Source organism: Medicago sativa, chromosome 3 (genome assembly GCF_051527215.1).
Source record: "Medicago sativa cultivar Bolivia chromosome 3, Bolivia_mono, whole genome shotgun sequence".
Lineage (NCBI taxonomy): Eukaryota > Viridiplantae > Streptophyta > Magnoliopsida > Fabales > Fabaceae > Medicago > Medicago sativa.
The window spans coordinates 6,405,969-6,428,491 of record NC_140751.1 but is presented as its reverse complement, the minus strand read 5'-3'; the positions used below and the strand labels follow the sequence as shown (position 1 = coordinate 6,428,491).

Genomic DNA, 22,523 nt, shown 5'->3' with positions numbered 1-22,523 from the left:
AATGTTTTTTATGCAGATTTTTGAAATTAATAAGAAAATACAGATGTTTTGGTTTTTTCTGGCATTACCATTATTTCCAAGAAAAAAGGCACTAAAAAGTAAAAACAAAGAGTCGTGAGAAAGACGACAATTTTTATTGATAACGGCAATGCCGAAACAAACATGCCCTTACAATGATATCACTTTCGCCTTGGGCAGAGCGAAAGGATTGTTATTTTGAAAACGAAGAAAACATGAGCAACAAGACACATTACATGGAAGCATGCATGACTAAAGGAACATCAATGGCTTCCCAATTTCTCACGGTGCCTCCTGGTACAACAAATGTAGGCACGTGACTACCTCCAGCAGCATCTTCAGTAATAGCGTTGATGAACCCAGCACTGTAGAAAGTTCCCGTTGAAACTCCAGAGGTTGGGGAGAATCCCAGGCCTTCTTTGCGCTTGTTTTCCAAGATCTGAATCACTTTGCCCCAGCCGGCAGCCTGCCCTTCTTGAACAGCCTTCTGAGCGTCTTTCAACGAAGCTATACTAGCACCAGCCCTTCGGGGTTCTGCACCCTCCACAGTCAAGCCTTGAAACGACGTCCCTTCAGCGGACCCTGCTTCAACACAAGAGAAAGATGACACTTGGCTAACCAGATATGCTTCCTCACCATGCACAGTGACAATCTTACCGTTCCTCATGAACTTGAGCTTCTGGTGCAAAGTAGAAGTTACTGCTCCAGCGTCGTGGATCCACGGTCTACCGAGAAGACAACTGTAGGAAGCATTGATGTCCATGACTTGGAAGGTAACCTGAAATGTCTCAGGACCAATGGTAATTGGCAAGTCTACTTCCCCGAGGACATCCTTGCGGGATCCATCAAAAGCTTTAACCAGATAGCTGCTACCCCTCAGAGAAATTCTGTGATGGCTCAATTGCCTTAGTGTGGATTCAGTCATTACATTCAGAGACGATCCAATGTCCACCAACACATTGGATATCATATCAGATCTACAATGTACTGAGATATGCAGAGCCAAGTTGTGGTGTTTCCCTGCTTCGGGGAGCTCATCGTCACCAAACCCCAAGTTGTTGCAGGCAGTAATATTACTCACTATCCCATCAAACTGATCCACAGAGACTTCGTGGTCAACATAAGCTTGCTCCAGTATCTTCATTAATACTTTCCTATGAGCTTCTGAGCTCATAAGCAGAGATAGGATGGATATCTTGGACGGAGTTTGCAGCAGCTGGTCAACAATCTTGTAGTCACTCTTTTTAATAAGCCTCAGAATTTCATCCAGATTAGACTCGTCAATAGATTGGCCTGTCGGGCCGGGGCTCTTGTCAATAGGAGGAGCAACTGGTGGAGTAATCGTGGCAATAGGTGTAACCACTTTCTTCTGGAACAAGGGTTGACGGACTTTCCCGCTTCTCAGAGCTGTAATTTCACTAGCAACATTATCAACTGTAGCTGGGGATACCAGAGGCACCTCCACTCCATTCTCAATCATGGTTGCATTGTACTTGTAAGGAATTGCTTTTGTAGAAGCGTACGATACAGGACCAGGTAACCTGATCACCAAAGGCTCAACATTCCTTGTCTGAGATACACTTCCAACAGGAGAGTCATGGAACACTGGCACAATCACACATACATCACTGGCGATCAAGTGTTTGTCATCCATCAGCCTCTGGATATCATCTTGCACAACACAACAGCCCATAGGATTTCGGAGACATTCTGAACAAGAAGTATGATCATGTTTGAAGAGAGAAGCCTGGCAGAGCTGGGCATGTAATGGCACCAAGGGAGTAACGACATTGCGGTCATCCAGCATGGTATCCTCTTGAGGAACATGAATCCTTTCAAAAGCCTCGATCATGTTAACTGCAGCATGGTTTGGAAGCGGGTTATCAAGAACATGAGGAACACTATTCTCAAAAGTCAACCGTCCCTTTTCTATCAGGTCTTTCACAATATACTTCAGAGCAAAGCAACCTTCCACATCATGACCTTCAGCACCCTGGTGGAATTCACATGTTAGGTCTTGACGGAACCTGGGAGGTAATGGATTAGGCGGAGGCTTGCCTGGTCTAGTGACACAGTGTCCCTTAGCAAGTAGAGTTGGGAGCAGCTCACCATACCGCATTGGTATTGGTGGAAAAGAAGGTTTGGGTCGGGGACCCTGTTGTTGCTGTTGTTGCTGTTGAGCAGGAGGTTGTTGTTGTACTTGCTGAGCAATGGCATTGACGGGCACTGGTGGTTGGCCCGGTGGCAGAGGATACTGTTGGTAGAATGGTGGGAAGAAAGGATGTTGAGAGTATTGCATGTAGTGATAAGGCAGAGGTAATTGTGTAGCAGCTGCAGATGGGTTACCAGATACCATCCCCACGTCAGATTCTTTCCTCTTATGGTGACCATTACCATACTTCTTCGGTGCACTGGCTGAAGATTCACCCTTTTCAAGGACAATAATACCCTCTCGGACAGCCTCCTCTAGACGAGTTCCCATTGTAACCATATCAGAGAAGTTGTTCGGAGCAGAGACTATCATTCTCTCCTTATATTCCTTCTTCAAAGTCTTCAGGAATGTCTGTGTTAATTCTTCCTCATCAAGTCGAGGGGAAACCCGGGCAGCTGCCCCTCTCCACCTCTGGGCATACTCACGGAATGTTTCATCTGACTTCTGAGACAGAGCCTTAAGAGAGTCCCTATTTGGCTTCAGACGGGTATTGAACTCATATTGACCTTCAAAAGCAGCAGCGAGTTCCTCAAAAGTATGGATGTTGTCTTTGCTCAAACTAGTGTACCAATCTGCTGCATCATCTGTCAAGCTACTCTGGAAGCAATGGATCATCAGTGCATCATTATCTGCGTAATTTGCCATCTTTCGGACGTACCGGATGACATGGTTGTGTGGACAAGAAGTTCCGTTGTATTTGTCAAATTCTGGCTCTTTGAATTTCTTAGGAACCTCAAATCGGGATACCAAGCATAGATCACGAGCTTTAGCGGGAGCGCCATTCCCCGGCTAGCCTTGACCTCACGGAGTTCTCCAGCCAACTCCCTCAATTGTCTCTTCATAGTTTCCATTGTGGGATCTTGTCCGCGCGGAGTATCGACATCAATCACTTGTTGCACAGTGTGGACAATAGGATCAGTGACAACAGTAGTCACCTGAGGCATAGCAGTAGATACGGGAATCTGTCCTTGACCAGCAAAACCAGAGACACCAGCAGCAGTATTAGGAGAGTAGTAAGCTGAGAGGCCATAAGGACGGCCGTTGGGCATAACAAAACGAGCATCAGTAGCCACAGTAGACAGTGGGATAGAGGGAATCACCTCAGCAGTAACTGGAACAGAAGTGGCTGGTTGTTCCTGTGCAGCCATCATAGCGGACATAGCGTCATGAGCCTTAGCCAAGTCTTCTTTCATAGCAGCCAATTCGGCACGGAGCTGAGCATTTTCTTCTTCAAAGTTAGCCATAATCCTTCTCTTGTGAAATCTTGTTTGATGAATTCTATCTGGTTGGTAGACTTTGCGAACACGAGCCACTTTTCAGACTGCGGCGGACAAAACCAGGAGGCAATGAGCACGAGAGAAGTTCTTTGTGACCGATGAATGCATATGATGCATGAAATGTGTTAATGCATATGCAAAAAGACTCTTTTTTTTGTGTTATCGAAGGGTTTTCAGGCAAATTATAAACTTGTAAACATTACTAAACAACAATTAGCATGAACGGGAAACAACCAACATATAGTTTTACAAGACAATTCCGACATAAACAAATGGAAATAACAACAGGAAAAAGAAATCCTCAAGCATAGGAAGTGGAAGCATCATCCTCAGACTCAGACTCATAGCTGCAGTATCGTGCATAGAAGTTACAGGCACCCCTAGCCCTCTTGGAGTCCCTCATAAGCAACCTATCTTTCTCTTCAATCTCTCTCTTAGCCTTAGCTAACTCTTTCTTCAGTGTCAAGACCTCATGAGTCTTCTGCTCATCCTTTCCATCCAAAGTCATGATCAAGTTCTCAGCCTCATAGTATCTAGCCCTCCACTGATGCTTCTCCCGACTTTCCATAGCTAGATGTTCCTGATACATCTCCTGGGTAGGTGGGAGTAGAGGTAAAGGCATGGTAGGAAAAGATGCAGACACATATCTCATAGAGGGGTAAGGCATACCAATCTCCTCAGCTTGGTTTATCACCCACTGTGTATAGGCCTCATGAGCAATACCGGACCTTACACCCATATGCTTCACCTCTTTCTTCCGAAGCTTGGACCAAGCATCCATGAAATCCTCTCTTATTCCTGTGGGAGCATTGGAGTAGTGAAAGAAGTAAGGAGCTGTAGCAAGATTGATGGGTTTTTCTTTCATCGGAAACCAAATTGTCGCAAAGCAAGTTCCGGGTTATAGTTGATTCCACCCCGGGTACCAAGAAGAGGTACATTAAGAAACTTCCCACCACCGAAGATAATTTCCTTAACTCTAGAAGCTGGAGTAAGCCAAACCACGTCATTAGGAGTGAGAGCCATAATCCTCTGTGAAATAGACCAATTCTCCGGATTGGCGTGGAAAGACTCCGGAAGGTACGAAATAAACCACCTATAGAGGAGAGGCACACAACAAAGAATGTATCCACGACCCTTGCCGGATCGATCATGAATAGCATGGTATGTGTCAGCTAGCAAAGTAGGAACCGGATTCTTGGAGTGGAAGATCATAATAGCATTCATGTCCACGAAGCCATCAAGATTCGGAAAGAGAATAAGCCCATAGATGAGAAGTGCAAGAATAGCCTCGAGAGTGTCCTGACAAGTGGTCTTGAGGTTGGCTTTCCCAAGAAGATACTCTGAAGTGAACCCTCGGATGCGTGCCTTAGTGACAAGATTCTTGGAGACATCGGTGGTCTTGAGATGGAGATCTTTAGCAATAACCAGTGGAGTAGGAGGATTTTCAGGTCCTGAGAAAGGTACCCCCCTAGCAATAGATAGACCCATCAAGTGAGAATAAGCCTCTAGAGTAGGCACCAACTGAAAGTCTGGAAACGTAAAGCACCGATACTCCCGATCATAGAATTGCACTAGAGTGTGCACAAGCTTCTCATCCACATTAGTCTGGAGAATAGTAAGTAAAGCCCCGTAACGACGTCGGAAACCAGTCGGATCCTCAATCTTGAGTGCCAAATCTCTCCAACTAGCCAAATCCACTTCCTTGAACTTGTAGGAATTAGTCCTCTTCATTCCTACAATGTTTACAAATTCAACTTGTCTAAGCCCTTCGATAACAATGCATGTCAAAAGGTTTATGCATGTATGCATGAATGCATGACTATGTTCAAGTTCGGAGAAAACATGGTGGGTTGAAGTTCAAAGTCGAGGAGTCATGGGTGGACACGGCGTCCAGTGAATTTAGGGCTTTAGGATATAGTAACCGGGTTCTAAAAAGGTTCCCAAGTTGCAACCTCTCCGACGTATATCATGGTGTCACGAGACAACACTCGCTCCATGATTATGCGTGGAAGGTCTAACTTGAGTGTAGTATCGCGTGACGACTAAAACTCGAGACGACACTCGGTTTAGCCTCCGCACTACATCCTAGAAAATGGCCATGGATGGGTTCGGTTATCTACGGTTCATAGCGTCATAGAACAATTAGAAGTAAAGTGCCTAAACGCGACAACACGCGCCGACAACATCACCCCCAAAATGCCTCAGCTATGTGGGATTGATCGCATAATCCAAAACACGAGGCAACCCCCGGAATGAATTGTCGATTATATCCCTCCTAAATCCTAAGTTCACTCAGCCCGGGTGCAGGACTTTTGATATTCTCACCCCACACGTTTGCAAGAAATTAAACATTTATTCACATAGGAAAGCAAGTAAAAGAAGCAAGTAAAAATACAAGCGCAAGCGTGGAAATAAAGACTAGGCGTAACTCTCGAATCCCCCCAGCGGAGTCGCCAGCTGTTTTATCTTGGTTTTTCGGGTGTCAAACATTGATTACGTTTGAACCTTTCTAACCGGTGATATCTTATTTTTTCTTGGGAAGGGAAAAAGTAAGCAAAACCCTTGAGAATCGAGGTCCGGGAGTTGTTTTCGCTACGGGAAGGTGTTAGGCACCCATAACGACTATAGTATCCTATAGGAACCGTCTTTAATTTCTACGCGCGCGCTTTATTTTTAAATGCTATTTGAAAATATTTATTTAAACCTAAGAGTTTCTAAGTGAAGAATTGGAGGGAGAAGAATGTTTTTGGATTTTTATTTTAGTTGAATTGAAGGAATTTTGTTCCCTGCCTACGTACCCGTTTAAGGGATCAAATCCACCGTAGTTCTCTTCCAAAAATGTTTTTGTTTTTGTTGGTTGATTTTAAGTTTGAAAATGGGATTTTGAAGAATAGAAAGAGGCCTCAAGGGCATGAGATTGTAAAAAAAATGTGAGGTGGAATTAGTCATTTGCAAAAGAGAGTCAAAGTATGATTATTTTTCATTGAAATTTGATTAAGAAAATAAAAGGGAAAATTACAATGGGATTTTGATCCCAAGGTTTATTTAGAAAATGGTTTGAGTGATGTTGTTCACATTTTTTGGAAAATTGGTTTTTTTCTAAGTGTAAATCCTAGGCATACATCTAAAGCATACAATCCTAAACATACATCTAAACATGCATATTCTAGCTATATACCTAAAGTGGTGTGTGTGCATGTGTCGGTGCTTGTGTCGGTGTACATTATTAGAGTCCATTGTCCGTTACATCATTTGGCCTAGATACACACTACTTCCTTGTGAGAACTTAATCCCACACAAATGAATTAAAGACAAAAAAATGAAAAGAAATGGGATGAGAAAGTGTGATAGGGAGTATGCTTATGATGTATGAGGCATGAAACACAAGAAAATGGTTAGTAGCACATGATAATATAGAGAAGAATAAGGCAAGAAAGGTACTATAATAAAAGCATGGAATCCAACACAAAATAAACCCAAACCAAGTGCAAAATATGACTAAGAATTCACTCATAGAGTGCAAGTATCATATAGCTCACAATCCTCATAGTCTTATACATTTTAAAAGTATACATTCTATTTCAAAGAGTGAGAATTGAAACCACATGATGAGCCTCACATTCTTAAGTGGATTTAGACATATTTACACAAATTATTCACAAATGTGACTTGCAAGCCAAGCAACTAACTAGATTCCACACACAAGTAGAAAAAAAAAAATCATGTTCAAACAGTGGCTAAAAGTTTATAGAAACACATATCATGTATTACAAGTGTACATCAAAAATTAGAAACAAAATTAAACCAATTTTCACCAATTTTTTGACACAAAATTCAAGAAATAACACTAAAATTGTCTATGTATTTTTTTATCAAATTTTCCAGTGTAAAAGTATTAGCAAAAACACCAAAACATCAAGAAATCATGGAAAAATATTTTGGAATTTTTTTGCAAAAGATTTTGATACACAGGAGGTGCAGGAAGCAAAGTTCAGGGGTGCAACTAGCAAGAAACCCACAACCAACGAAAACCATAAGCCCAACCCATCCCTACATGGATCCTGGATCTTCAGGGGGTTCAGGGACCGTTGGATTGATCCAGATGGATCAACCCTAGATCCAACGGTCTGGGGAGCGAACCAGTTGAACCAGACCGGTCCAAAGGCTTATATAAAGGCCTGGTGACCGGTCCAGTTCATTTGCCACTTCCCTTTCTCTCTCTACGTCCCAAGTTCTCTCCCTTCTCTCTAGACTTCTGGTCATCTTCTCCGGCGGGTTTCACCGCCGCCGGTGAAGATTCCGGCACCGGAAACCTAACTAACACTCAAACACACCAAAACCCTTCGATCTAAAGTTTTTCACCGTTTATTTTTCAATCTAAACACGAATCAAGCATCAGAAATTGCAAATGAAACCTAGATCTATGTAGATCGAAACTCACACTTTACGGTTCTCAAATTTTTCAAATCTCTTCACACTTTTTGAAACGAGGCTTTAATCTATGTTATTTTCTCTGCTGATGATGAATTTGAACTCGATTTTGTGAAATGAACGGTGAATTTTTGCAGATCTAAATTTTAGGGTTTGATTTCGAAGCTTTTTGAAAGTTTTTTGGATATGTTGAAACGAAACCCTAAACTGAAGTATTTTACTCACTTATGATGATTATAAGCCTCGTTTCAAGAAATAAACGGTGAATCTTTGAAGATTCACATCTTTAGGGTTTCGTTCGAAATCCTTTGAACCTTTTTCGAAATTTCTCTTCAATTCACCGTTTATTTGTGTTCGTTGAGCTTCGTTGAGCTTCTTGCAATGATAAACGAAGAGATTTTTGGTGAATACCTGAATTAAAATGGAGATTCGAACAAAGATCCTTGTGAAAGCTTTCTGGTGAGTTGGAAACCGAAAATAAATCGGTATTCTCTTCTTCTTCTTCACTGATTCGAAGCTTACTTCGATTCCTCTTCTTCTTGCCTCGCAAAATCCTTCGTGATCGCACGTTGTGCTTGAATTGCGAAGGTACGAATTCAATGATGAAGATTCGTGATGAATCTCTGAGGATTCGTATCAATTTGAACTGATTTTGCACAATGATTGCTGAATTACACCTTGTATTGATGAAATTGCTATGAATCTTGATGAATTTTGAAGTTCTGGAATCGGTTAGGGTTTACGTGTTCTTCATGTTCTTGGTAATTTCTGGAGTTAGTTAGGATTTTGATCCTTGAGAGAAGAGAGAGAATGAGGGAAACGTGTTTATTGAGTTGGCACTTTGTGATTGATCCTCTGTACTGTTGTATTGATGACACAGCCTTATATAGGCTGACATGTGGACCTCTGAGCCAATACGCAGCTGCCACGTGACCTTGGACTAAAACTGGACTGAATTCTGGACTTGTGGCTTTAAGGGACTAATCTGCAATTCTGGAAACTTAAAAAGGACCAATCTGCAAATTTAAAAAAGCTACAAAAAATAAACTTGGACAAGACATGGACTGTTTTGCAATTCTAATAAAAGAACTTAAAATAATTTTGAAACAAAAAAGGACTTAGATGCAATTATTAGAAATTTGGGGACTCAAAAGAAAAATAAAGAAATAAAATTGAACTAAAAATGGTAATTTGACTAAACGTAAAGTGAAACGATTAAAATTTGACAAAACGGACTAAAATGAACCAATGGCCTAAATGAGGTACTTTAAAGTAACCTCTCTCTGCCGAAATTTCGTGTGAAATTACCAAAATGCCCCTGGGGCTAAAACGACTGAAAATGACTCAGATGCGATTTCAAAAAATGGATTTTTAACAGAGAATCGAAACAAAAGTTTATTTAAACCAACTTGAAAGACTCAGAGGCAATTTTTAAGATTTGAACAGAGTTTTGACACTTGAAAAGACTAAAATGCCCCTAGGGGCAAATCTGACCCAAAATGACTTCAAATGCAATTTTTTTGAGATGGATTTTGACATAGAATGAAACAGAGACTTATTCAAACTCCTTGAAAGGACTTAAACAAATTTCCAAATACTGAAAGAAATTTTGACATAGGAAATGACCAAAACACCCCTGCATGTGAATTTTGCAAAAAACATTGCAGAGAAAGATGTAATTGATCAGAGCCAGTTCAAATGGCTTGTAATGCAAGAAAAGAAGAATTGATCAAATATTTTTAGGTCCAAAATTAGGGTATAACAATTGGCTTCGCACTGTAACACAAATTTTTTTTTTCGATGGGACCATGATTTAAATGGAATTACCGTTTAACTCAACGTATTTAATCCTAAAATAATTCTTGAGGAAATTTCCAACGTACCTAATTTTTCATTAATTTATCGTTTGAAATAATTCTCCCACCATAAGAGATATTTTGTAAGCCCCTATAACACATTTTTATTGTGTGCATCGAAATCTGTTTCCTGAAATAACGCACTCCACATTCCCCTTTCGATGCTCCACTGATGCTGCCACCTTCAATTTTCATTGATTATGCAAATTCAAGATTACAAATTCAGGAAACCTGTATTTATTGGCTGCTCCTCATTTTTACGTGATTGTTGTGACTGATTTCCTATAAGTAATAACTTCTGTTTCTGAATTCTCAATTGCAACATTCCATAGATTAAGAAATAGTATATTGCTTTTGTCTGCTGCAGCTATGGCCAATGCTTACACAAAACTTTTGGCTGTAACTGGTTGGAAAAGAGATCTCAAGATCAAAGTGCGCGTCGCTCATGTATGGTGTATACCATCCAAGAAGGATCCTAACGACATCACTTTCATGAACATCCTCTTGGTTGATGACAAGGTTGGTTTTGTGTCTCCTTACAAGTGTTATGAAACCGCTCCTGAATTGTTGCGATAAGCATTTTTGCTAACTGTGCTTTAATTTGTTTTTTTCGTTTTTTCTAGGGTGGTCGGATGCAGGCAACTGTCTGAAGAGATTTGGTGTCCAAATTCCAGAAAATGGTGACAGAAGGATGTGCATACGTTTTTGACAGTGTTGTTGTTGGTTTCAATGATGGCCCTTTTAAGCTTATAAGTCATAAGCACAAGTTGACTATGATGGGTCACTCAAAATTCACCAAAATCAATGCTCCGGAGATTTCGATGAATGTGTTTGAGTTCATGACACTCAAGGACGTATTGAGTTGCACATAGGATGAGAAGGTTATTGGTAGGGATTTTTTATTTTAATTAAATTATAAAACATTGTTATATTTCTACCTATTTCCTGTCGGCGTCAAATTTCCACGTTTTGTCTACATAGTTACTTGGAAATGACTCTAAACAAAAGCAGTAGCCAATAAGGATGCAAGATAAACAAAAGTTTGTCAACTAGAATTCCTTTCAAGTTTCAACGAAAGCAGTTTCCGCTTACCGTTTCTTTTGCAATGACTATAAACAAAAGCCAAGGTCAATCTTTGAAATATGTTGGCATATATTTGCCATCGCCTATCTTCTCTCATGGTCAATTGTACGTGGCTTTGTCAAGGGCTACTTCAAGAGAAGGTTTGAAGATTTTAATATCTGATGATGATGGTGAAGACACTGATGTAACTTCTAATGTAGTTTATCACGAAGTTTTTCGCAATGTATCCTAAATTGTGTACTTGGAAGGATTGACCGAAATTAATATTCTTCATTGTTAACTATTTATGCCTGACAATTTTCCCTAGGTTGTGTACTTTCTATTATTTAACAGAATTAAAGTTCTACTATTCCTATGATTCATGGCTTGGAATGTATCATAAATTTTGTACTCTTTATGTTTTATGGCTTATTGTTAAATTTATTATGACTTATTCTACTTGAAAATATGACCCGTGCGTCAGCACAGGTCATGGTTCTAGTATACATTATAGGCGATCCACCAAAAACCTAATTAAATTTTGTTAATTTTAACCAATTAATCTTTTTGTCAAAATTGAAATCCATGAACCACCCACAAATATTTAGTTTTAAATTTTTTAATCTTCTTCCCTCTCTCCTTCATCTTCATCATTAAATTCATAATCCTTCTTCACACAAACCCAAAAAAATAATATTAAAAACAGAAAAACCAGTTAAGAAAATAAAAACTACTTCTCTTTATTAGGTAAAAAAATAGTTAAGAGATCATTCCTCAAAAAAACAAAAATAGTTAAGGGGTCAAAATAGTATTTTAGCTTTGTTTAGTAAAATATGTCAAAGAGCCACCCTTTACATCTTTCACACAAAAAGCACCAGAAACCCTAATCGTTTCTGCTTATCTAACGCTTCACTTTTCTCACTTTTTCTTCTCTTTCTCACCAATCGGTGCTACTCACACTTTGCTGCTATCATGGATAGCGAGAGCAATCACCAACACGTTGACGTCGTTTCTTCTTCATCAGTTATTTATGAAACAATAGCCAGAACCCTATCATCACCGTCACTTCCCACTCTTCCTTTCGATCTCATTCCAGAAATCCTCTGTAGGCTATCCGTGAAGCTCCTCGTGAGATTCCGGTGCGTTTGCAAGTCATGGAATACTCTAATCTCTGACCCCAAATTCGCTAAAAAACAACTTCGTGTATCAACTGTGAGCCTCATCCACACCTTACCCTACTACGCCAACAAGTATGTTCCGATCAAGTGTTACCCACTTGACTCAATTTTCGCCAAAGTTACCGCTAACCCCATCGCACAGCTCGATTTTCCTTTAAACCATGGTATTTTCTTTATTGGCTCGTGCAATGGCATCCTTTGTTTTCTTGCAAACGATTATAACGGCTTCCTTAGCTTTCGATTGTGGAATCCTTCCATTCGAAAATTCAAGGAATTGCCACCTCTTCGAATACCACTAACTCATTATGTGCAGCTATATGGCTTCATCCATGATCCTATTACTGATAATTACAAGGTGGTGGTTGTTTTACAAGGACATGGTAATTTTGTTAACAACCATGAAGTGAAGGTTCATACTTTGGGCACCAATTCTTGGAAAAGCATTCAAAAATTCCCCTTTGGCTGTGTGTCTTGGCAAGTAGTGGGAAAATGTGTAAGTGGTGCGATTAATTGGTTGCTTACTAAAAACTATGATAACAAAATTCAACATTGTATCGTTTCTCTTGATTTGGGGAACGAGTCTTATCAAGAAGTTTTGATGCCTCCTGGTTATGGAGCGGTAGATGCATATATTCATTTGCAAATGTTAAGGGATTGTTTATGCATGGTTATTGGTCATGATGTTTGGTCTATGATGGAACATGGAAATGAAGACTCTTGGACGAAATTGTTCACTATTTCTTACATGCAAAATCGTCCTACATCTCATACCAATATCAAAGTAATACATATGTTTGAGGATGGTCAAGTGTTGTTGAAGTGTATAGAGGGAGGGACATGGAAGTTGATATTTTACAATTCTAGAAATGGTACTTATAAGTCTACTAAGTTTGAATACACGTGTGATGTATGTGTTGAAAGTTTGATATCACCTTGTTCTTAATGCTAGAATGTGGTTCTATGTCACTTGAGCATGAGAGTACGCCAGAACCTATATATTTGTACTTGTTCTGATTATTGGTTTCTTCAAAGGATCATTGTCGATTAATGTTCATTTGAATATGTAGCATGAGAAATTGGTTGTTTTCATTTATTTGTTTGTTAGAGGTTTTTGTTCTCCCACCATGCATTTCACTTTGTATAGTTCAAAAGTATTGATTGCTTTAGATGGTTTGAGGTTAGATATTCTAATATAAACTTATATGGTTATTAGTATGTTTGTTAGCAGAAGAATCCCTAAGTTTTAGTAATTACGTGCTGAAATATAGGTAAAAACACAATTTCAGCACATATGTAGTACTCTAATCATTTAAGTAGTGCTTATTATGTGCCGAAATTATGAGTTGAATGAACCGAAATTATGAATTATGAATTTTCATTCATTTCCAGAGCTTTAAGGGTAAAATGTATACTCATTAATGGACTAATTAAAGAAATAATAGGAAATCTGGGATAATGGATTTAGGAAAATTTGAGTAGTTGAAGAGCAACTCATTGTTGAGAAATGGGTAAATTGAAGAGCAGCTAATTGAAGAGCATTGAAGAGCAACTCATTGTTGAGAAAAGGGGAAAAACGAATTTGAACAGGAGAATAACTGGAGTGGCTTACGAAGGTTTGAGTCACTAGACATAACATGTGAATAATTTGCTTCCTGTTATTGTAACCTTGGCCAAAGACTGCGAAAGACTCACTTTATGTGTTTTCCGTAGTCCACGTCACCTGGCCTGGGTTAATATATGATTCATCGAACGTAGTAAAAGGATGGCAACTACGGTCTTCGATTGTGGCAGGCCATTTTGATACAGTAATAAAAACGAACAGCTTTTGATACGGATATAATGAGCAGCTTGGGAGCATGTGCAGCTGCAGCTACCCGTGATGACAACAATATATGATAAATTATATGTTATTCGTTTTATTTATCAACCAGTTAAATGTGTTTGTTATTGTAGAATATGCCTTTTTTTTATTGATGCCAAGTTTGTCTTGGACAATTCTGATGTTGATTGCAGAGATTATAAAATGTTGTAATTCTTTGCATATTTTATAGGCCAAATACCTCCTCCGGTCTTTTAAGTTTCATGTTTGTTTTAGTTAGATTCTTTAAGTTTCTAAGGTTTCAGATAGATCCTTTAAGTTTTGAGTTTGTTTCATATAGGTCTTTTCTATCAACCTCCGTTAAGACAAAGTTGATCTGTCCGTTAATTTATCTATTTCTATATCATGGGTATTAGATACTAGATGTGGTTCTCGCATTTGTACTAACTAATATGCAGGAACTCGGGAGTAAAGCATTGGCAAAAGGTAAAGGCAATCTACGAGTTGGTAATGAAGCAAAGGTTGCTACTTTAGTTGTTGGAACTTATGTATTAACTTCTCTGAATGGTTTAATAATTCAGTCAGAGAATAACATGATATGATGATTGTTGAACATCAACAATTACATATGAGGATATTGCAAGAGGTAAGAGAGAAAAGTGTAACTTGGTAAAAAAAAATGGTAGAATAGGATTCATGTTGGTGTTATTGGGGCAACTGCCCCACTAGCTTATTATTTTCATAGTATGTTATTGGATATTTTTAGGTTTATCTATATTAAAAATTAAGTGTTGCACCCGTTAAAAATTATGTGTTGCCCCCATAAAAAATGTTGAATAATTTTATTTGTGAAGAATCAACTTACAAACACAGGTGGTGTTCATGCTTTAGCAATGACATTTATCTCAAACTTTGGAATATGTTTTTGCAGTGACTTTCATATTTTTTTATATTGTATTATGAATTTGCCTGCGAATAATATGATACTTAATCAACGACAAAAAAAAAAAAAATTGGTATGAGTAAACAAATAAATAAAAACTTTCAAAATAAATAAGTCTCTTAATCAACAACAAAAAAAAAACATGAGATAGAAATCTAAATCTCAAATATCACATAATTTCAGAGCCGGTCCTAAATTTCATAATATCATTTTCCTATATTTTTAATTACACTTAAATTTTTTTAAATTTTTTTCGTGTAAATGTTGTCAGGTGTTGCCCACTCAAATCAAAATTTCTAAATCCGTAAATGAGAATAGGTATATACTGTTGGTGTGCAGAACTAATGGTGGTGTGGGGAATGGAGGATGATGTTTTTAGATATAAAAGGAGTATTCTTCTAAGAAATAAATTTCATTATAAGATGGTTGTGGAAAATAAAGGGCGAGTATCAAGAAATTCTAAATTTTGTTAACGACAAGGATTGGTTCTTCTGGATGCCTCCATGATCTTTTGGTTAATTAAAAATTAAACAGACAATTGTGTATCAAAATCTTCTTCCAAGCTTGTATCCTGCTCAGGATGAGTTCAAGTATACTCTATTTAACCAATGCTTCATTTACTCCATTTAGGGCCGCAGATGGAAGACACGTGACAAACACACGTTTAAGGGCTGAGATTTCAAGTTTAAAAATTAACATTGGTTTGATAGAAAAAACAAAAATACCTTCATCTTCCCTTTTATGTTCACTCTTCTTATCCCCCCTCCACTCACGGCTGTCAACCTCTCCCACCGCCTCCCATCGCCAGATTCAAAGTCAAATACCCTCTGGCTGATTCAAAACTGAACTAAAATTAACCTAAGATTCCCAATTACATAAATTGAAAATCACATCACTAATTCCAATTGAACTATTCAAATCAGATCCACATCCATTTTTAACAGCACAAATACCATTTCTTTTGTTGGAGAAGAAATCACTTGAAGCAAAAATAGGTTCTTCATCTTGATTCTTGACCTATAATATGATAACAAAAATTGCAGTTGAAATCAATAATACTTTACCCATAACAGTTGAGGTTGAGCAGCAAGACAACGATGAGAAGAGGGGACGACACTGTGAATGATGAAGAGCGGCGGCGATTGAGAGGTTGGCAGCAGGTCGTAAGAGAAAGAGAGAATATTTATTTTTGATTTTATTAAAAATATGTTAATTTTTTAATTTAAAATCTCAGCCCTTAATTATTTGTTTACCACATGTCTTCCATCCAAGGTCTTAAATAAAGTAAATGGAGCATTTACTAAATGCTCAGGACTCCCCATTTCTCTAACCCAAAATATCTTTTCCCAACAGATCTGGATCTCATTATTAGATAAACATGAAACTAGCCAAAAGAGAATTTTGCGACAACAATTTAGTGAATGTAAAACTGAATCAACGAAATGAAACCATTACGGCGCTAATCTTGATAATCACGCAGTGTAACAAACAAATGTATTACAAGTTATAAATAAGAAATTTTATGGCGACTAATTTAGTTTTTAACACAACGATGGGAAGAAATCAAAAGTCACCATATCATGCTTTTGTTTTTTCCCCTCAAGTTTCCATTTTCTTTTTAGTGACGGCATTGCATCCATCATGCATGCCTTGCAATTACAGGAAAACATCTTTCTCAAGAAGCTGGAGGACATCATCTTGATTGTTTAATTTCGCAACATCTATAGGAGTTTTCCCATCCATATTTTGCAGAGTACTGCAAATTAACAAAAAACGTCAAAACACAATGTACAATTAAATAAACCAAATACCACTACAACAAGATGTAGGAAGAAATTGGCATGAACAGTTGAGGACTTTCAAAGCACAAGCTAAAAAAAATCTACTTACACTGCAGCACCGTTTTCAAGGAGCAAGGCCACACATTCCTTCCTGCCATAACCTGCTGCATAATGAAGAGCTGTGTTCTTGTTCTTATCCAAAGCATCTACTTTTGCTCCAGCCTCAAGGAGAGCTTGCGCACACTTCACCTGGAATATATCAGGAGCATATTTTAATCCATACATTGGAATTTGGAAGAACCAAACTAGAATCGTCAAAATTCTAATTCTTTAAGCTTCATTTCGCTTCTAACAAGCCCTCTCTAGAAGGAGGAGAGGGCTAAATGGAGCTAGCAACTAGAATCTAATATTCTAATTCCAAATGAGCATAGCAGCATTGTTCCCAGTAGTGTCATCATTGAGTCGGCAATGATTTAGAAATTGAAACTCAAAACTATTACATGTTTACAACCAAGCATTATGAATACTGTCCGAGTTCACTGTGGTGGAAGAAAATCACAATGCTATAGGATTTTTACAAAATAACATCCCGAGCCTCGTTACATTCTTCACTTGCTTTACACCATGGTTCTAAATGAAAGTACTAGCCAACAACAAATACATAAATTCTAAGAAACAAGGAAGCATACGTCATAAAGATGAGAAAATATTTCTCTGAATATTAGCATACCTCGCCGTAACCACAAGCAAAATGTAAAGCAGTTCTTCCCTCTGAATCTTCTTCATCCTTATCAGCACCAGAGGCTAGCGCAGCTTTCAATCCCTAATTGATTAGTGTAAATACTTAGCTCTCATAAGTTTCTTGAAATCGTACCGATAAATAAATAATACAATGGTGGAACTTCACAACAGGATAACTGAATAGTTGAGGCATAAAAAGCAAACCAATACTAAAGAAAGGAGCAATATAATTCTGTTAAATTTTCTTTCCTTCGAATTAAACAAATAAAACACAAAGCATGCAACCTTTACACAAGGGCATACACAATTCAAATACGCAACTCGCAAATGCTGTAATAATTTGTTAATAGATGCCCAAAAAATTGTGTTTTACTGGCATAAAGCATCCTCCTTATAAGTTACTCAGGGAAGTCTGTGGAATATAAGTCAATTGAGTAGGTTTACTTGTGATTTCAAAACTCCTAGAACTTGCTTCAATAAACTCAGTAACGTTGTGTTCTAATTTTAGGGCAAAAAAAACTTCTGCAGCGGGTGTTTTATTTCTTTAAGGTACCAACCTAGTGGACTACATTACTATAATACTTATGCATGGAATCATTTTCAAACCAAGGAGTTGTTTGGAATAGAAGAGCTCAGATCAAACTAATAAGAATTTTATTTTTCTCAAGAGGAAATGTGTAACGTAACAAATATGTAAGAGTAAACACATACTCTAGAAACTAAACTGATATATTTTTCGAAAGGATCCCAATATGAAGCTCCCAAAAGCTTATAGAATGATAGTTGGAAAACTAATAACTAAATTACTTGATTGTGATTCCTTTTGATATTACCTTAAACAATTCATGCAGAAACTCAGTTTCAATTCCAACTGCGAGACAATTAATTACACTCAAAGCCTATTTTCATCTCTTTAAATTCAACGTGAACTAAACCTAACCACATCGGCACCTTCTATTCAAAAAAGTTTCATGCCCAAGCACAACTACAAATTTGTCTTTCACAGTTTCATTTAAATGAATTAAACCATATTGCGAAGAGTCAATATGTCATACCTCAATGTCACCAACACTAGCAGTATGATGAACGATTGATTCATCTTCAGTTCCCACATCTTCTGTTTCATCTGGCCCAGAATTTTCAGAAGAAGCAGCTGCATCTCCAGAGGTTGGAGGAATGCCCATGGCTAGTCCCAACTTCTTCAAAACCTCCTCATCATTCCAGTATCTAGATGAAAAGAATTTTTTCAGAAACTATTTGCCAATTTACATAACAAATTATGGTGGAAATGCCAAAACCATAAAATATGATTTTCTTTTTTAAAAATGGTATATAAACCTCATCATTACAGCAGGACCGCCATTCTCTATCTCATCTAAAATATGTTTCAAAGATGGATCTTCCTTTATGCGTGCCATTCTCTCTTCAAGCTGAACTTTATTGGACGGATTGGTAAAACTTTCAAGCATGGAAGACATCGATGGGTCCTGTGATAGACAGCATATACATTCTTATCTAACAATCGGTAGATTTGTGTAACAAACATAATAAAGAAATTTTATAAATACCTGCATCAATGCATTACCCAGGCGCTCAGCCATGGTCATAAAATTAGGATTTGCCATGACCTGTTGCATGGATGAAAGATACTGCTGATTATCAAAGTTAGGGAGACCACCATCCTGTGGTGCTCCTCCATGCAAAGTTTTCTGAAGCTGTTCAGCCATCTGATTGAATGATGGATCTTTTGCTATCTGTTCAGCCAATTCCTTGATACTTGGATCCTGTGACATATTGACATTTTAAGTATCTTTAAGTCCACGTAGTTAAATAGTTTTATACATGGTAATTCAGAGTTTACATCTGACAAATGACATTCCCTAGTGAGTGAAAAATGAAAAGAGAAAGAGTCGGGTCAACCATACGATGAGTTCAAAAGTCCTCAAATTCTTCACCTAACTTAAACTCTTCAATAAATCTCAGTTGTATACAAGCCTTAAATGATTATTACAAAGATAGCAGTCATAAGAACAATACTATTATGATCCAAATTGGCAGCAACTACAAAAGGCTGATTCCACTATCATGATATGGAAAGCTTTGAAGAAAACAGTATACAATGATTACAATCTTAAAGAACGCTTTTTGCCGACGGGTGTGAAGACCTCTGAAAAAAGTTCAGAATTTTGCCCTAATAAAACCTATTCCCAGAATCATTGTACGATGACAGGCTGCAAAATTGCAAATGGACCAAATCCAACGCATGACCAGCTTATAAAAACATGCATGTACAAAAACGAAAGTACATACAAACATACTTTACATCAATAACAATTAACAGGGTTAATTATCAGTAAACACAGCAGACACCACACATATAATGCAAATAGCAAAAGAAAAGAGACAATAGCTTACATTGAGCAGACCACTCATTGCTGAGAAATCAAAAGGGTTGGCTGGAAAACCAGTCCCAGGTGGAAAACCGGTCCCAGGTCCGGGAGTTGCGTTCGAGGATGTTTCATCTTTGATATTTTTATTCTCCGCTGAACCAGCTTTCTCGTCTAAAAAAATATCCAAGAGTAAAATTAAAGCACATAAATTAACAAATATCAGAAGTTCTAAAAGTATCAAAATTAACAAATATCAGAAATTCCAAAAGACTACAGCAAAATTAGTAAAGTGTTATTGGATTTTTTTTTTTAAAAAAAAAAGTAGCTACGTGCAGTACACCCTAAGTAAAGGATAAGTGTCTAAATTAGATCCCTTTGTATTGTCTATACAAATAAATAAATTATCCATATTAGTAAAAATCACATAGGAAGACACTAGTAAAAATCGCATAGGAAGATACTGGTATGTAGTAATATATGTAACACCGACAGGCGTGGTGTCCAACATGACAATAACACACTTATCATGATATCTGGTGTCTGACACCAATACAACAATAACACACTTCTGAACGATAGCGTATCAGCTGTCCAACACCAACAAAACCAAGACGACAATAACACCTGTGATTATATTCAATTATGTAATATTTTCAAATAATTACAAGTGTTATTTATGTCTTGTCTGATGTCCATGTTTGTGTTTTATAGGTAATAACTCCACAAAAAAAAAAATCAAACTCATCTAATAATTTAGATTTTTTATGTACAAAAAAAACATAATCAGGACGAATCTATTGAGATCAGAATACAAATTTTGAACCGATAGTGAACAAAAAATCAATAACAAAATAACGATATCATCATCATGAATTGAATTGAATTATAGATAGATACCAGAAGGAATATCCTTTTGAGAATTGGAAGCCATGAGCGAAGAAACCTAGATATCTGAAAAAAACGAATAACAATTTCTAGGTTATTCGATTGCTTTTACAGATTCAAATTAAATAAGTAAAACAAAAATTAGAGTAAGAAATGAAAATTAAGCAAAATTAAGAATAATTAAGGAGAAGAGTGAAGAAGATGAAAACCTGAATCTGAAGAAGAAGAAGAAGAAGAAGAAGAAGAGCGATAAGGAAGAAGAAAGAGTGTGAGAGAGTGTTTTTGGTTTAAGAGAGGAATGAAAAAAGAAAAAGAAAAGAAAATGAAAAACCCTTGTGAGAGTTGGAAAAGTCCCCACCGTCTTACATAATGCGAATCAGAATAGGACAAGTGGCATGTGTGGGCCCTGTCAATCTTCATCCTATTCCATATGCTCAGTGTGATGAATGGCTCGCGATGTGGTGTGTGTAATCTTCATATATCTCAATTCTCATCACCCCATTTTCCAATGCATATTATAAAACCATATGGTAATTTTATTTGGTAGAAAAACCATATGGTAATTTTAAATAAATATTGTAACAAATGTATTTCCAATTTTCAAAAAGATTCCTTTTTGTCGGATATTCTCGATTTTTAATTAGAAATTTTTAAAGAGTTTAATTATTATATTTTTATTATAAAAAAAAATTAATTAGAAGTTTTTAAAGAGTTTAATTATTATATTTTTATTATAAATTTTCAAAAAGGATATTCTTTCTGGTATCAATCTATAATTCAATTTCATTTTTTTTGAAGGAAAAATTATAAAAAAGAAAGTATAATTCAATGCCAGAGTATATTAATTAAATTTATTTTTAAAATGATTTGATAGTACAATCATTTTTTGTAGAAAAGGCATATGGTAATTTTAAATAAATATATTAACAAATTATTTTCAATTTTCAAAAAGATTCTTCTATATCAGATACTCTCAATTCTCAGTACCAAAAAAAAGATACTCTCCATTCTTTATTAAAAAATTTCAAAGAGTTTAATTATTTATTATTTATTATATTATACTAGTGTATTATTGTTTTACACATGAGTTCAATGCCGTGTTACCACGTCAATTAATGAGTATGATAAAATAATTATACGATGTGACGGTACTTTATTGAATATATACATAAAATGATTATACGATGTCAAAGTAAATTAATTAAATTTGTTTAAAAGGATTTAGTTTTTATAAGTTATTGATGTAAAAAGTTTTACATTGTCAATGATAACTATTAGATAATTTTAACAACAAATTTTAATAATTGATTTTATAATAACTAATTTTTAAAATATTTTTTTTGAAGGAAAATTATTTTTAAAATATGTTAATTGTTAAGTTGTGCATATATCTCTAACTTTATTCTCGCGTGTTTAGCTTAGTTGGTAGGGACAATGCATAATATATGCAATGTATACAATAAGAAAATAGCATGATTCGCAATACACTTGAGAGTGTCTCTTTGTATACGAGTATTGTGTATCTTTTCTTCTGCCAAATCAAATCCATTATGTAGACGATGTGAGATGATGATCATTGCTGAAAAGATCTTCGTCTTTGATTCTCTGAGTAATTGTTGTAATCTTCTCATTAAAAGTAGCCTGTGAATCAAGCATTCATTTCCCATCATTGATGCACTTTAATGATTATTACTTAGTTACATAAATCAGGAACTAAGTTTCCATTCAAAGCAAAGAGTTGTTGCAACAGTGTATAGGATCTCAAGATACAAAGGCTTTGAACACAGAGCATTGATTTGCGTTTTGCATAACTTGACCTTGAACTTCTATACAAAGTTTCGTCCCTATCTATGACACATAACTTATATTCAAAGTCTAGAGTGTCAACTTGTCCATAGGGAAATCTTCATCTACTCAAAATTTCCTACAC

At 36.9% G+C, this 22,523-nt stretch overlaps 3 protein-coding genes across 3 annotated transcripts; 2 read left to right on the top strand and 1 right to left on the bottom strand.

Annotated features, from left to right (window-relative positions):
• Window positions 1-10,471: 10,471 nt before the first annotated feature.
• On the top strand, window positions 10,472-11,109 carry LOC146935249 (uncharacterized). The gene is made up of 2 exons (XM_085749023.1): window positions 10,472-10,648; window positions 10,876-11,109. The coding sequence occupies exons 1-2, from the start codon at window positions 10,472-10,474 to the stop codon at window positions 11,107-11,109; spliced, it is 411 nt and encodes a 136-aa protein (XP_085605149.1).
• A 276-nt stretch (window positions 11,110-11,385) lies between these two features.
• LOC146935248 (F-box/kelch-repeat protein At3g23880-like) lies at window positions 11,386-12,977 on the top strand. The gene has a single exon (XM_085749022.1). The coding sequence runs from the start codon at window positions 11,829-11,831 to the stop codon at window positions 12,975-12,977; it is 1,149 nt and encodes a 382-aa protein (XP_085605148.1). The 5' UTR covers window positions 11,386-11,828.
• A 3,232-nt stretch (window positions 12,978-16,209) lies between these two features.
• Window positions 16,210-20,882, bottom strand: LOC146935247 (ankyrin repeat domain-containing protein 2A-like). Its single transcript, XM_085750431.1, has 9 exons — window positions 20,803-20,882; window positions 20,606-20,659; window positions 19,734-19,879; window positions 18,887-19,102; window positions 18,657-18,805; window positions 18,374-18,545; window positions 17,308-17,400; window positions 16,687-16,826; window positions 16,210-16,552 (listed from the first exon to the last, which is right to left on the bottom strand). The coding sequence occupies exons 2-9, from the start codon at window positions 20,637-20,639 to the stop codon at window positions 16,453-16,455; spliced, it is 1,050 nt and encodes a 349-aa protein (XP_085606557.1). The 5' UTR covers window positions 20,640-20,659; window positions 20,803-20,882; the 3' UTR covers window positions 16,210-16,452.
• Window positions 20,883-22,523: the final 1,641 nt, after the last annotated feature.

Excerpts from the sequence above, each read along its gene's own strand:
- LOC146935249 (XM_085749023.1), top strand. The coding sequence starts at position 10,472 with ATGGTGACAGAAGGATGTGCATACGTTTTTGACAGTGTTGTTGTTGGT. Across the intron at positions 10,649-10,875 it reads AGTTCATGACACTCAAGGAC|TTTCCGCTTACCGTTTCTTT; the intron begins GTATTGAGTTGC and ends CAACGAAAGCAG.
- LOC146935247 (XM_085750431.1), bottom strand. The coding sequence starts at position 20,639 with ATGGCTTCCAATTCTCAAAAGGATATTCCTTCTG. Across the intron at positions 19,880-20,605 it reads TCAAAAGGATATTCCTTCTG|ACGAGAAAGCTGGTTCAGCG; the intron begins GTATCTATCTAT and ends ATATTTTTTTAG. Across the intron at positions 18,806-18,886 it reads TGGGTAATGCATTGATGCAG|GACCCATCGATGTCTTCCAT; the intron begins GTATTTATAAAA and ends TGTCTATCACAG.
- LOC146935248 (XM_085749022.1), top strand. The coding sequence starts at position 11,829 with ATGGATAGCGAGAGCAATCACCAACACGTTGACGTCGTTTCTTCTTCA.